Source organism: Catharus ustulatus, chromosome 1, assembly GCF_009819885.2.
Source record: "Catharus ustulatus isolate bCatUst1 chromosome 1, bCatUst1.pri.v2, whole genome shotgun sequence".
Taxonomy (NCBI): Eukaryota; Metazoa; Chordata; class Aves; order Passeriformes; family Turdidae; genus Catharus; species Catharus ustulatus.
The window spans coordinates 13,464,635-13,481,229 of NC_046221.1; the positions used below are offsets into that span (position 1 = coordinate 13,464,635).

Sequence of the window (16,595 nt, forward strand, 5' to 3'; positions counted from 1 at the left end):
TCAACCAATAATTCTGAACACTTCAAGACAGATATGAAGGAAAATTAAGTAATGGGAAACATATTCTCATTCAGGAGCTCAAGGCCAATTTCTGCAAAAGTGTTTAATTTACTAAGTAGTAAAAGTACAAAGTGAGTCCACTGTATTTTCAAAAGCACATTGTTAGTATCAGCTTAACTCCACTGAAATAGGCAGCTACATGAGCACATTACATTACTGAATTTTGCTCTGCTGTAATGCAAAAAAAAACCCCAACTTGTGTAAGAGAGATTTCTTTTTTAAATGTTGCACTTAACATTGGACACCGAGTTTTACACTTACTTTTCTTCACAGTGCCAAATACAAAACTGAAGGTTTGGAATGTTTAAGGATCCTGTATTTTATGATGAAGCAGGTGATTTCCTGTTTCATTAGTGTCCAACATTTGGCACTAAGGAGTTCTTCCCCCCAGCAGGTCCACACCTAGCAATGGTCAGGCAGGCAAAAAGCAGGGTCAGCTGATACCATGGAAATCCTTTAAAAAAGAAAAAGGCCTTGGGTAATTGGGAAACAGATTTAATGATAAATAGAAGATGGCAAGAAAATCTTTGGGTCACCATGTTTTAAACTTAAAAATTTGTTTCTAAGTATGAGCATTGCTAGAGCTGTGGAGGGCAGGGCAAATATGCCTGTTTGCAATATGCACAACAAAAGAGGTTACTGTGCTGGTTCTGGATTTCAGTAAATAAATCTGTCATCTTAGATTTAACATACAGGCAGCCACTGTGCATTTAAAATAAGAGTCCTTTACACCTTCTTGTATTTCATGGCTGATCATTTTAAGAAACAAATCCTATACTGTTGTCTCTGTTATCGAACACTGACACTGCTTTTTCTTTCACTATGGACAGATGCACTGTAACTACGTGGTCATTAAACCAAGCACAGGGGGAAAGGCTAAATGAAAGAAGGAAGCTGAAAAGAGAAATGGTATTTTCCCCCCTCTAATTCACATCCAACTTAAACTTCAGGAACCATTGTGGCAGTACCAACTGTGGATTTCTTCTAACATGGCATTTTCAAGTAAAATTCATCCTTATGCAGAAGTCAAAAAGCATATTCTATTAAATCTCATGTCTTGAAAATATGGCTTTAAACAAATAAAAGCTGTATCTGGTGCATAATAAAATCCTTATCCAGAAGAGTACTTCTGTCTAAAAAGAATATTCTGTTTCATAATGAGAAATTTTGATCTTCAGCTGTTTTTAATCAACAATGAAGGGAAAAATCTAATATTGCTCAAAGCTGCTACTCACAGCTTACGAGACAAAAGAATTCTTAGATTTCTTGCATCAATATCAGGATGCACAACTTATGTATGAACATCCGGCCATTTAAAAGACAACATGAAATTGAGTTTTTGCACTCACCTTTAAGAGATGCACATCACCTTACAGTTTTATGAGGTTTGTTTTGACCTTAAACTATGACCTGCTAATAGTCTGTCTATTTAAGTTTGGTGTGGCCTTGTAAAAAGTAATTTAAACAAAATTCACATAGGTCAGCCTCCATAACATTAGGAAAAATTACTTCAAACGATTTGAATTTGCTCTCTGCCACAAACCTTTGCTTTACAATACAGTTTTTCCATGCCAGCTGCCCACAGTTTCCATGGTTTCTGCTTTGTTTTCTTCCAAGAGCCATTTTTAATAATCACTGCTAATGAACTCAGCACATACTGGGCAGTACACAAGGAATTCCCCTGTTAAATTGCAATAGTATTCACATTCTATGTATTCTATCAACCAGTATTTTTTGTTTTAAAGAAAAAAGCCTCATAAAATTCAGCACAATGGATCAGTCCTTAGTAAAATTAGGAGGAGTTCAATACCCAACTCTCCTTTGACAATTTTACTACAATGTCAAAAGGGTAACATGGATCCTGAAGGATTTGTTCCAATGCTTTAGAGAGCAAAGGAAAACAGACAGGAATGACCAAGAGTAGATTTCCCACAGGACTCATCCCCAAGGCAGGCTGGGAACACACCACCATTCTCCCTACCCCAAGCAGCTCCTGCTACCCAGAGGCAAAGAAATCTCACACAATGGATAAATAAATGCAATGGGATAAATGTCCTGTACACTGATGGATAAATGTCCTACTGGGGTCAAAGCAGAGAGCAGTGAGATTTTGCTAGGAAGGTAAACCACAGCAGAGATGGGGAAGAACACCAATTGAGATCCTGTTCTTTTAAATGATAGTCAGTCTATTTTCCATGAAAGAGCAGGGATTACTGATTATGCTCAGTTTACTCACCCATCCCTTGCAGGGTAGTTCAACCTCTCCGTTCACTGTTTCCAGCACAAACCATCTCCCATTTCTACACTTGCTCTCCTTCAGCTTTCTTCCAAAGGAAGTTTCCCCCCAGAACTGAGGAATATCTCCAGCAAAACCTTTCAGATCACCTGGGTAAAGTGATTTTGTCACTCCAAGATATCACATAGCCCCCACTGAAAATTCGTTCAGTCCCAGTAACAGAAATGAAATTTTATTACTATGGCAAGGCACAAACACAGCACAAAAAGACAAAACAGGGCCATTAGCTCAATCTTTCTGCATCCTCTGCATTATGACAGATACTTTGCTATTTCAAACAAATCTACAAAATTGCTCCAATTACTGTGTTTCTGACACTATTAAAAATTGTATCAGTCCTTTTAACTGGTGTAGTGGGTTGAGCACTGGCAAACCCAGGACAACTGGCCACAGGTATTTATGGATATATTGCCTTGTGACCTGTATTGTGCCTCCTAATTGCTGTTACTATTTCAGTTTCTCCTCTTTCCCCCTCCCACATTTTTTACATTTTACTGTTTTCTCTTTTGACTGCCTTCACTCCCCTTTCTGGGGAAAAAAGTACTTAGGTCATCCAAAAACTCTTAGGAAACACCTCAAAGAAAGTTGTTTAAGTACATTAACCCACACAATTTGTCAATGATGTTTTCATTTCTGGGGAATCAATCCAAGAAATCACCAAACAGAATCATGGTATACGATAAACCTGTATTCCTGAATAAACTGTATTATTTTATGTACATGACAAAGGGAGTTATGTTGTATATATGCACATATAAGATGATTGGCCTTTCTTTCAATGGCCACATACATTTATATGCAAAAAATTTAGAAGATCTTACATTTTTGAAATTTAGCATGAGTGCTCCAGGACATGCTTAAACTGCATTGCCCCACAGTAATAATGTGGTTTCTCATACAGAAAGAGTCAGGACAAAATTTTTCACTTTGATGTTTCAGCTACTCATGTATGGACTAATTCTCCCTTTAGAGCCTTGTGGCAGAATCCCCCAGCCCCTGTTTCTGATCCATAGGAATTCCTGTCTCAGGTTGTGATGCTCAGATAGGCAAAATCAATTTTCAGTTCAAGTAATGTGGCCCCTACCACTCCTTCCAGCCTTCAGCAATTATTTAATTCATCCCTGAGGTTTACAGGTTTGAACCCATCTAATGTTGATAAAGTAACCCAAAGTCCCTGAGGTGAGCTCGGTGTCTCAGGTCAGCTCTGCCTCTGCTCTCAGGGCAGTGCTGTTACACAAGTGTAAATGATGACGCTTCCATGGTGCCTGCTCACTGATCTAATGCACAAACCTCACTAAACACACTGCTGAAGTGTGTGCAGATAAACCAGGGAAAGCAGGTCAGGCTGGAAGGGACCCTGAGCAGCCTGGTCCAGTGAAGGTGTCCCTGTCCATGGCAGGGGGTTGGAGTGAGATGATCTTTAAAGTTTCCTTCTGACCCAAACCATTCTATTATGGCTAACAAATATCTGTGTAATCTAACACTATGAGAGGCGCTGCTGATGATGCAAATATCACGTACAGGGGCAGGGAGGAGGCACAGGCAGGTGTGTTTAACACTGCCAGGAGCTCTGTCCAGCAGGCACATCCTAAGACACTGGCACAGCACAGGAGGAGGCCAGGCAAGATCAGAGACTGACGCATGAGATCCGTGCAGGCAAAAAGAGTCAGAGATCTGTGGTAGGTGAGAGGTGCACTGGGGCTGCCCAGTCATACAAACCCAATTTCACTTAATTGTGTCCCATACACATTCCCTTGATAACACAAGATAGCAGAACTTCAACGCCCTGTGGCAGCTCAGGTTTGTGGCTGCAAGGATGAGGGTAAGGAACTGGTGGGGTGGGAAGCCTGAGTTCCTCACCTCAGCCTGGTGCTGACTCAGCTCAAGCACACTTTTCCACTGCCCCAAGAGATCCTCTTCTTCCACCCTCCTGTATCACCCACCCTTTTAAATTGCATTTCAGCATGACTTCTCTGGGAATGCACCTCAGCTCTTAAAGGGTTGGTGGGATTGGGGCTTTCTGTTCAAATTCTGAGAAATCTGCATTCAGGAGAGCACAGGACATTCAGCAACAGATGATGAAACTATTTCTAGGGACATTTTATTAAGAAGAAAAGGAGCTCTATTTTTTTCCCTCTAATTGTTAGAAATCAAAGCTGCAGTTTTGTTTTGTTCTCTGCACCTCCAGTCCTCTGAAGCTCTCAGTTTATACTGAAACTATTAGAAAATTGTAACATTTCTTACAAATATTGGAAAACGGTTAAAAGTTCATTGTTTATGTAACATGATGAAGGGGACAGGGCAAAAACCTGCAATCTTGTATCACTGGATTTACCTATTCTTAGTAAGTCAAAGTGCATTCCTCAGGGGGAAAACAACAGGTTCAAATGACATTTTAAATAATTACTTTTTCTATTACCAACTGCCATAGAAATTCCTTATCTAATGCAATTAAAACAAAAAATAAATGCTCACATGCATACTTGTACTGAGTTGTCAAGGAAAAGCTCAAGCCTGAAATTATAAAGAAAAATCTGAAATGCAAAAATTTAGATGCTGATTTGCTATGTATTTTGGAGAAAACTTAAAACTGATTGCCCTGGTTCCTTTTTCTAGGAGAAAATTATTTTAGAAAAGGTTAAGGGGAAAAGCCACAGCTGGGAATCAGATATCTGAGCACACAGTTTCAGCTAACACATGGTTCAGCTATTTGCACACTTTAAGGGGCAGAACAACTTTGTTCTGCCACATGCCAGCAAAACAGAGCAGAACAAAAAAAGCCTTTCTGATGTACCACAATGACAGGCCCCCACAGAAAAGCTACAATTTCATAGTCTAGATTTCTCACAGGTCAGAAACACTGACAGTGTTCTCACTGAGACTCCTGATTAAATGTGGAAGCAAAAGAACCAGGCCAGTCCTTTGATCGCTGAAGCTCGGTGTCAGGGTGGCATGACCACAATTTCTCTAGATTAAGTCAGAACTGCTGCTTTATGCTTTATAGTATTTACTTCTGTTCAGCTGAAGGAATCATTGATCCAAAGTCTCAAATAAAGCAGATCTGGAAGATCACCTTACCCAACAGCATCCAAAATTATCAAGATACACCCAACTCTTTTCCTAGTTTACAAGAACCATTCCTCCAGTTTCTCAGAGGACAGACTTAGAATAGGTGCCCTATAAAATCCTGGTAGAGAACACATTCAGAATGTGGGCTTGTTCCCATGGCACAGTGTAAGGTACATAACTACTGGCAGTAATAAATTACATACTTAACATTACAAATGGCTGGTGGTGATTTACACATTTAAACCATTCTTACTTTTGTGCAAAGCAATGATGTAAACTGGAAGGTAATTTTCCATCTCTGTTCAAAACTCTTCTGTGCAAAACTACTGTAACTACAAAGGACTAGGGGTTGGGTTGTTATTACTGGGGGACAGGGCGTAGGAGGTTGTTCTCTGCAATCCTTCTCACCTTCCCAACCTGTGATTTGAGAAGTGGGACTGACACAAACTGAGTTGTTACAAGCAGGAGACTCTCCTTACTCAGTGTTCTTACTGATGAAGCCCCACAGCAGCAGCAGGTTACCCCCTGCAGCTTTTGTACTTAACAGGAACTCTCACTACTTTTTTTATTTCACCTTTTTTTGGTAAAGTCTACCTTCAAGTATTACTGATTATATTCTAATACTTAACAATGTGTAGGAAGTTTTTGCCTGCACAGGATGACCTTTTACTGGAAGGCCACGAAAGGAAAAGGATGGAAGTATTATTATGGAAGTGAGGTGATCACCAATACTTTTCAAACACTGAAATTATGTACCAACATCAAGGCAGTTCTGCCATTCAAATGCTTGATGTTCAAGATTATTTGGTGTATGTACTTTACATGCTCTTCTGTACCATTTTGCTCAGTACAGCCTGGTCTTCCTTCTCCCCAGATCTATGGCAAAACACTCTGCATATCCTGTCCCACTGAATAATCCCTTGAACTCTTGCCCAAGAGATTAAAGACACACTTCTCAAAGTACCATCAATGCCTTTTGGTTTTGACAGGATAGAAGGTACAAATACATTTTCCCATCTTTATTTCCTGGATTATTCTTAAAATATACACTTAATTGTGCCTCATAGCCCTTCTAGCACACCAATCCCCATCCTTTGGCCTCTCCTTTTTCTACAGCAGAATGCTTCACTTGCCAGAAATACTTGAAAGAGAAGTATGTGGCCACAGGATGATCTGTATTGTTTAAATATAAGACATCAAGGGTATCACAGCTGCCAGTTCCCAAGATACTGTTTCCATGGAGAATAACTTATATTAACATTTAAAACATAGGAGCATGAAAACCCAGAGCAGTGAAGTAAGAAAACCTAAAGCTAAGAGAAGAATTAGCTCTGTATTTAAGTGTGCTGTGGAATCTCTTACATGAAGGTGATGCCTTACTCTAATGCCTGTTTAGAGAAGCCCTCAATGTCACATGAGTAAAGCTCCACCTGTTTTTTTCTGGATTTGCTTCACTGCCAGTGAATTCAAAGGGGTGGCAGTGCTAGTTCCAGAGATCTTCCAGCTTCAAAGTTTTATTGCATTACAGTCTATATGTCAGAGATGCAAGGAAAAAACATCTGAAACTAAATCAAGTACATTAATTAAATTACATAAGAACACTGGGAAATTGTATTTTACAAAATACAATTTTTGACATTTTGTTATTATTTGCTGCTCTCCATCTGTAGAGACCATTGACATCTTGAGCTGTACCAACTCTTAATAGAGATTCTGGACAACTCATAGGTATACAGCCACATTTCACCACACCAAGAAGTTTGTTTAGTGTATCTTCACCAAATAATATCTCCAGGTGTAGCAGCTAAAAGTCTCTACTGAAACACATTACACATAGTGTAAAGGGCATGAAAAAACAACTCTCCTTTTTCACACCAAATTCCCTCAGGCCAACTATTCTAGAAGGGACACACGAAATACAGTCTATTTGTACTGCTCTGTACCTGCCTTTCTTCAATTTGCCATCCTGTTGCTTCTTTTTTAGCGGAAGAGCCCAGTGATCCAGGCCAGGCAACAAATAAACTCGAGCCTGGCTTTCTTGACTGTAATCATAGAAAGGCTTGATTTGGAAGGGACTTTAAAGATAATTCTCCTGCCATGAACACTTCCAGGCACGGGGCATCCCCATCTTGTCTCGGCAACCTGTTCCAGTGCCTCAATGCATTCAGTCCTTTCAAGCTTTGGTTCTACAACTCTTCAATTACTTTTTGTGGATTCCCATAAGATCCAGAAAAACAGGTTCACACACACAATGAAACAATCACTTCCAGCATCATAATCTACATCTGCTATCACTATTGTTTTCCTTATGAGTAGCAGTTTCTCATCTAAATTGTTTCCCTCTTTAAAGCATTTTCACAGAGCAATGGTTGCTACCTATCTGCCATCATCACCTTCAGTTCATGCAGCTCAGTCTCACCAGTTCTGTGGTTTCCTCAAGATGGAGTTCAGTTGATGAGAAGACAAAAAGCAGAAAGACACTTACTGCACTCTGGGTGTAGATACATTTCACATACATCTAGGTGCACCCACACAGGTATGTTTGTGTTTATAGTCGAGCTGATCCTCAGAACCCATTAGAGACACTAAGTGGGAACTTCACTGCAGAATAGGCAAATGTTGCCAATAACTGTCAATTCAAGTTTTAAAAAGTTCTGATTGCAGAAAAATATGTTTTACACAAAAGTGAGGAAAGTGCTAAAAGCTAGGCTGAGTGGATTCCACGTGAAGACCAAGAAGCAGAGAGCAACACGAGTCTGCAGTGATGTGCAGCACTTCAGTTAGGAGCTCAAACACATCACTGGGAAACTAAATGCTCATTACAACAAAGGACGACTGTAAATAATTTGTTGCTTCAGGTGTTAAGATTTTGGGGATTTTTTCTGCTCTTTCAGTTCCTCTATCCCCTCCCACATACTGCTGTTTTTATATATAGCCAACAATACCAGATGTCATTTTGTAATCTGCCACCATTACAACCTTGCCCTTTTCTGATGAGGTTTTTATTATTTCTAATCTTTTATATTATAGCTAAGATTTCTGGCATCAGGGGAGTTGGAGAGAAAGGTGTTAAAACACAGTCTTATAAATGTAAACAGCAATTATACAATATATGTTAATTTCTCTCTAAGAAAAATTCCAAAACCCTTAACAAGACAAAACCATTACCCTGCTACAGGATGGGATTTTGTATATTTTTAACAATAGAAAACATGTATATGCATTATTTGAAGAGCTGACTGGTTTGTGGAAGGTGGAAAAAGGTGATTCAACCGTTTTGTTTTTGCACTTTATCCCATGACTCCAGTGCTCTCAGTCCCATGTGACAGTGTCTGTCAGAATGATATATGTCACTGACAAACAATGAAATACAAACAGCAAATCAAATATAAACACGTCTGCGGGTGAAAAGACAAAATATGGAAACAAGTCTGGGTTGCATACAGATGAATGATCAAAACCCTTACAAGATGTCTTTTTCAAATATTGATCCAATTATCAACACATAAATGACCAAACAAATGGCCCACTGGCTCAACATATAAAAATAATTCATTAAGACAATGATGCTTGAAGGGACAGGTTTATTATATCTCCTACACCTTTTCAGTTCTGAGCCGGTGACCAAAGCAATAATGAAAATCTTAATCCAGAAAACATTTACAGCAAAACACAATGTCTTTGTGCTGTTAATTAAAATGTTATATGGTTCTCCTCCCTTCTTACATCTCCAGTGATGCTCTAACTTTGCAATGGTATTTTCCATACAGTAATGCTGAAAAAACTACACTAAACACAACATAATCCTAAATAATAATTCATTTTTAATTACCTGGTATAGAATACCTTGCAAACAAAAGACAATTTTCAGATTTACTGACAGGTACTGTATTTTTTGGCAACCCTGGAACAAACCAGAAGAAAAAGCAAAGAATTATTCTATAACCATGAGGGAAAGAAACATCCATCTAAATGCAGAGAATTCATATGGTAAAACTAAAGAAAAAATCCACACTTACAGCAGATTTTTTTTTAATTCTTAGTGCAAGAAACATAACCAAGTTAATCACAGAATCAGTACTAATTAAGAATATGGAAAATTCTCCTATACAGAGGTAGAGTCCAGTGCACAAGGCTAAAACGATATTCAATAGTCTAAACAAGACTGAGCCAGGTTTTACGGAATCCACTTTTTAAAGTATCAGACTGTATGTACATACATACAATAAATAGACTATACAATCTTTAAAGTAGTTTAATAAACTTCACAAAAATTATAGTAGATGCATTGATATCTTTACATAATCCAAAGTTCATATCTCTATCACCCAGAAATGGATATAACCAATATTCCTGATATCAAGTTAAATGGAAAATAGTTTAGCAAAGTGTTGATAAATCAAAATATTTTACATATTTTAAAGCCTAAATTTATGCTTATAAAGGATGAATTTCAAATGCTCTGAAAATGTTCCTTTTGATACTATCTGTAAAGAGGTTTCAAATGCGGTAATTTGTTATAAACACTTGCCTTACATTCCATGTTCAAGGGAAAAATGGACTTGGATACTCACAGTTCTGATGCATTGGCACAACAAGAAGTGATGAGAATTAGATTATTTTAAAGGCCCAAAGAACATCAGGAGAATTAATGGACAAAGCCTTCATGTCTCAAACTAAACAAATCCCATTGGAAAGCTGACAGGAAACCGTTTGGTTTCACTGCTTCTCTCCTGTCGGTGCCTGCCCGGATCAGCATCGCCCTGGGGGCCACGTGTGCATCCCTGGGCCCCCAGGCTGCTACAAGCCCATAGGGCTTAACAACACAAACATTGAATCTTTGTGGGTTACAACAGTAGTGCACAAAGCAGGGACATCTGCTGCCATTCCCTTCAGTGACAGTCGCAAGGACAGATTTCAGGGAACTGAGAGCTTTCAGCTCTATCTTTCTAAACTGTGCAAAAAAAACCCTAAAAAACAAGAAAAGTGGGGGGAAAAAAATCACCCTCTGGTGTTACGAAGTAAATATGCTTATACTGAGAAGTTATTTTGTATAAAAGGTTCTTAAAATTGCCGAGGGGGAGCAGTCACAGTAAGAGCAAAATAATAATAACAGAGGAGTTTAATAATCTGAGTTGGAAATTATATTCACAGTTCAGTTACTTTTAATTTCTATAAGCACCTACACTGAAAAACATGAGGATTTGTATTTTAGCTTCCAAATCAAATCTCCTTGTGACAGATATCTTGTTAAGATTTCCATTCTGCTCTTCTATAGGCCTTCTCATTGGAACAATTTTTTTTATTATTTTTTATTTTATACAAACAGACTCACTTTGATTTAAAGTAAACATATAAAAATTGAGACTATTGCTTGCAACAATGGACCTGGAGGTGAAGGAATGAACTTGTCAGGCCATACAAAAAAAAAATCTCCTTCAAAATGGATGAATTCTGCTAAACTTCTAATGCTATGAAAATCTGCAAAAAGGATCACAAGATCTGTTGCAAATTTCAGAGATTTGGCCCAAGTCTTATCATCATCATCTCACGACTTTAACAACTGTATCTTTATATCATGGAAAAATAAATGATTCCAAGAACTCAGGAAGGCACACGCACCCAAGTATACTATAAATAAAACACATCATGAAATTATGAAGATCTTCTGATCCCTGTACACACTTTTGGTTCAGCACTATGGTCAAGTTCTCTCTTTCAAAATACAATAAAAGGCATACAAGAAATGTAACATATGCATAATAATTAAGAAGAATAATGCTAATAAGACAGGTTACAGAGAAAAGTGCAGTGAAAAAACCCAACGCTATTTATTCAGGGGCTTGTGCTACTGTAAATACAGACTTTGTATTTCCTGCTGTGCAAGGGGAAGAATTTATCCTGGGAAGCAGCAATGAGGAATGCAAAAAAACCCAGCAACAACAATAACAACAACAAAAAGAAGATATTAAGAGAAACCTTTAAGATGGAACTCTCCCAACGTCATTCCTCTAGTGCACAGTCATCTGACTACATGTTTTTTTTTCATGCTGCCATTTCCCTTCATGAGTACAGTATAATAGAAAATGGCAGAGTTCTTAAATATTTTTCTGCCTCTACTTCATTTTTTTGTTTCTTCTTCCAAGCACCTGATTTGCTGTTTCCTCATAAAAGTGTAAAGCTGTTAGTGGAAGTTAGAAAATAATTGTTGCCGATCTTCTCTCCCAAACACCGATTTCTCTCCATTTCTCCTTCCGTTAGGTATTTCACTCGTGTGCTACACAATGGGGAGGCACTGTAAAGGCAGCTTGACAGATTTAAAAATAAAAAAATCAAAAGTCTTTTTTTCTTTATCCCCCCGCCCCCAGCCCACTCTGAAAAAAATGGATGGATGAAACAGTTTGTCTGTAGGAATATTCCAGTCTCCTCTGTTAGGAGATAATTGCAGGGGACCATCTAACCACAGTCAGATTGTCAGCACTGACCGACCGTTTCTTTGCAGCTTTCCTGAAGTCCTTGTATTTATCTTCACATAGGCGAGAAATGGCCTGCAAGAGAAAGGAATAAAACCCCTCAGTTGCATTGCCCACAGCTGTAGAGATAAAGCAAGACTAAATGCAGATTTCTACATAAGATGAAATTACAAAGTCACTTCATTATGCAAAACACACGAAGACATTCGCCTCCAATCCTAGTTTTCATTTCATCAGTCTTGGAAGGAAGACTTGCATTTTCTTGGCAGCTTCATGAAGGACTCAGCACACCCCAAGCCTTTTCCTTGCACGTGAACCATCACAAATCTCACTGGGAGAGCTGACAATGTTTATCCATTTCTACAAGGTAACTGATGTATCATCCTTCATAGGTGAAAAATCGTGCAAAACTTAATAAAACAACTATAGAAACAGAAAATGTATTTGGAGAATTTAAAAACCAAGTGGTTCTTAAATTTTTTATTTCCTAAAAATCTTGTAGTAATTATATTTTTCTCTGCCGATATGTGGTCTTGCAGAACACTCGCCCTGCTTTGCCTCCTGAGCTGATGTTAACTCACTTTTCAGAAGCAGATGATCATTTCCATGTGACCAGGCTATCTTATATAGTGCCAGAGGGAAATGAAACTCATATTCAGAACAATTTAATTCACATTATAAATACGCAGTCATTTTTAAACCTTTTGAAGAGGAGACAAACATTATTCAATTGTCAACTCCTTTTATGCTACACTGGAGTTAATGTTTCTTCTGTTTTTAGCAAAGTTTAAAAATAGTATTTATCATGCACCTCGCATGCATGAATTTACTGTTTCCTAAAATAGCCTGTCTATTAGAGTTCATATGGCTGGGACAGGCTGTGGCTGGCATCAGCAGAGATGTTAACTCTGGCAATCAAACTGCAGAACTGCAGAGAAAGCTCACTGCAAGGAGTACTCAAGGTCAAATTCAAAAAACCAACAAACTAAAGCAGCATTTTTTATTTACTCAGGAATGCTTTCAAGTTGTGCCTTAAGATGTCTAATAAAGAGTACTGTACAAACAAACCCAGTAGAAGTGTTTGATTATAACACAAGGCATTACAAATAATTAAACATCCTGACTCCATGGATCATCATGTTCTCTCTTGATCTTTACTTCTATAGCACAGCAAGTTGTAGCAGTGAAGAGTCCTTTAACTTGAATAGTCCTGCAAAGACTGGAGGAAGGCATGGCAAAGCACACTACTCCTACATCTGAGAACACATTCACCTAATGCTCTGGTCAAGCCAGCCACAAAACATCATTAAATTAGAAAACAAAACAGAACTAAACAAACCCAAACCCCAAAACAACAGAAAACCTACTACCACCAAGAGAACAGTTGCTACTTTTCAGTTGAAAAATGCATATTTTTATTAAGACTACTCTTGAACACAGTTTTCCTTCATGGTGCACATGAAGAGAACAACAAAATAAAATAACACAAGTATTCAAATTGCTTTTTAGATTGCAACTTCATTAACTTAAAACTGCTTAATAACATTTTACTTAATTTAACCAGGAACTCGATGGACAAAGAGAGTTTATGCAATTCAATCAGATTTAAAATTCAATAGGTTAAAGATGTTTATCCATGAAATAATGTGCCAAGGCATGGTATGACAAAGGGGTGTACTGAGGTGGAGCTTACTTTCCTTCAGCTGCCAAATCAGACCATTTCCTTAGGCACCAAACAGTCAGAGAAGGTAATCACTTCAAAATTGCACGTGTGACACAGGAAAATTTCTGTTCTGGCACTTGGTCAGACAAAATTAAATGTTGCTTGGAAGTGGTACTTAATATTTGGCATCTCTAGGCTATGCTGATGAATCATATGGATAAGAAACACTGCCATTTAAAGCAGCTCTGTAAGTAGACATGCATCTTCATTTGTAAGTTATAAAATCGACATTTGGAGCATACTTGGCAAGGTAGTAAACTTTAGTATAACATATGGGGAAACAGGACAAAAGCAGAAAATTGTAAATATTTATTATTGTCTTTCGGTTAAAATAAATCAAAGTAGCTATAATCACCTTTCTATCATCTGATAATTCTGTTGCTTTTATTCCCAGAAAAAGAAACCAATTTTTGACAGTTGCAAGTGTCCCTTTCTCATGTCAAATCAAAACATTCTTAAAAACCAGCACACTAATCCATCATGTGAAATTTTGGTGCACTTGTCTGTAATGTATGTATTCAGCTAGAATGCATACACATATCTATTGTTCCATTATATCCATGCATACAGAACTGAAGTCAGTTCCTCTGCTGAGTTACATGACTCTCCCAGAAATTCCATCACTGGAGGAGGGGACAAGTAAGGAGAAAGAAGGCTGGAGAATGCCAGTAGTAGTAGTAATAGTAGAAGTAGCAGTACAAATTTTGGCTGCATGCACATTTGTGCTGGGCAGGAAAGCAGCTGATGGTTATGGGCTCATTATCAGGAATGTACAAACACTGTGAGTGCTGCACACCCTCCAAAAACTGATAAACCAGAGGAATCTTCGAAGGGACAAACAGCAGGTGGTTCTCCTTAATTTATAAAGCATGAGAAAAGCACAATTGATTACTCCTAAAATCCAAAAAGGTGAGTTTTGGTCTGTTTTGCTCTTCCTTTTCCTCCTGGATTTGAGGGTTCTGAACATACAAACACACAGAACTGTAGTCGGATCACTGTGACACTGGAAAGTTGAAGAGCTATAAAAACACTTCTCTTCGTGTAACTTACATATTTTTCTCCTGGTTTTGTTTGTTTGATCTATGGGAGTGTATCTTTAGTGTCAAGAAAACAGCACATATTTCAAAGGGTTTGAACTATGTGCTCAAGTACAATCCTAACAATAAAGATTTCAGACAACATACAGTCAGTTAAATTGGGAATGACTAATGAATGCTCTTAGAAAAATCTAACTTGAAACTAGCACAGTGCTAAGATCACAAGCAGCAATAGGCAGATATATTTTGTCTACTTAACCCAAAGAGGAGAATCTGACTCATATTTGGCTCAGTACATGGGAGAAAAATCAGGTGCAAGAGTAGGAAATTATCAAATAGTGGGTTAAGGCTGGACACCCAACAACCTTCTTGGCAGAAAAATTCTCCCATGTTAGAAAACAGCTCTCAGGAAAAGCAAAGGAAGCCTTGACATTTGACATAATTAAAAGGAAGAATAAAACACACTATAACATATGCTGTTTGGAACAAACAACATTGGCAGGTGGACAGACTGGATGATCTAATGAAAGTTAATTTGCCATTTTTAACTTGTCTGATACCGTAGAACAGGGGGAAAAAAAGAGGGGTCATAAAAATGGTTTTTGGCTACTAGGTGGACTGGTATAACAAATCCAGGACACTTTAGTCCACAGATAATTAAAAGGTAAAAAAACCCACAAACTTTCATTTTGTCATTGAAAAGACAAAGCCGCTTTTAAAGTCTCAATTGTGAGAACATTAAACAAGAGAAAACATCCACTGCAGATGCTTGAGAAAGTGATGTAATTTTTAACAAGCACTGCAATCTCTCCTAACACCTCTAAGCTCATGGATCTTGTCCAGCATTTCCTTTTGATGAGATACATTTCTTGCTAGCTTTGTCCTTGGTCTTTTTAGGATGTATTTTTTTCATCATCATGGGTATGTCAACTTCATGCTTGCAGAAAACGCAATGCAGATTCTGCCATGTCAGATCTAAAGCTTCTGCTTTAGATATAAAAAATAGTTTTAAAATGTAAAAGTAGCAGAAATATCTTACAGTATACCTATTTCTCTACACAACACCTTTTGTGATCTCAAATGCCAGTAAGTTGCTTTAATCTCTGGACTGAGCAAGGTCTTTTTAGTTTATCACACAAGGCAAATCCTTTCACTGCATGAATACATTTGCTGTGAGGCTGTTGTCTTTCATCACAGACTGCAGCTTTTCTCTCAGTATCAAAAATATCACAGCCTGTGTGGTACTACATCTACTCCACTTGACAATCCAGGCAACTGTTTTAAAACAGATACTCTGGTCTGAACAGCACACAAGAGAGTACAGAAGTGCTGCAAACGCATTTTGATGACTCTTGGCAAGCTAAATGCTTAACTGTGCTCAGGGAACTGGGCTATAAATTATGCTGTCAAGTAGTTTCAAGGGCACACTAATGACAACCACGTACTGCCAGGGAACAAGGCAGTTCCCTTCCTTCTGGCCACAGAATATAGAGGCAAGGAGGTGGCAGACCAAGCTGGTTTCACAGCAGACACTCTTCCTCTACCCTGAAGACATCCTCTGACTAGCAGGGTTATTTATTTACAGCCAACTTGTGCTGGCAGCTCAAAGCACGCCCAATGGGGAAATTTTAAATAATACAGATTTATTGAAAAAAATATTCCATTAGTTCTTTTTAAATATGCCTTTTCTTTAGCTAGTACAGAAGAATTACCAGTATTCTCTGGCTATTTACAGTCATTTCTCATTTTTCTTTCCTTCTAAGGTTTCAGGAGCCATCATTGTTACATTTATTTGTAACCTGCTGTTATACATTGTGTGTGATATAGACTGACAGTTTAAAGAAACTGTGGGCTAAATCAAAAAGTAATTAACTTAATTTTGATATATGTAATAGCACTTCTATCCCATAACTTAGTAAAGCACCTCTTTTCAAATA

General features: G+C 38.0%; 1 protein-coding gene across 6 annotated transcripts in view; it reads right to left on the minus strand.

The window, feature by feature from the left end:
* Window positions 1–8,992: 8,992 nt before the first annotated feature.
* CCNY (cyclin Y) overlaps window positions 8,993–16,595 on the minus strand; it is a 118,131-nt gene continuing 110,528 nt past the window's right edge. For all 6 annotated transcript variants that reach the window (XM_033056349.1, XM_033056339.1, XM_033056330.1 and 3 more), the window contains one exon: window positions 8,993–11,973. In XM_033056349.1, the coding sequence (XP_032912240.1) occupies window positions 11,857–11,973 (117 nt within the window). In that variant the 3' untranslated portion in view covers window positions 8,993–11,856. The remainder of the gene's footprint in view (window positions 11,974–16,595) is intronic.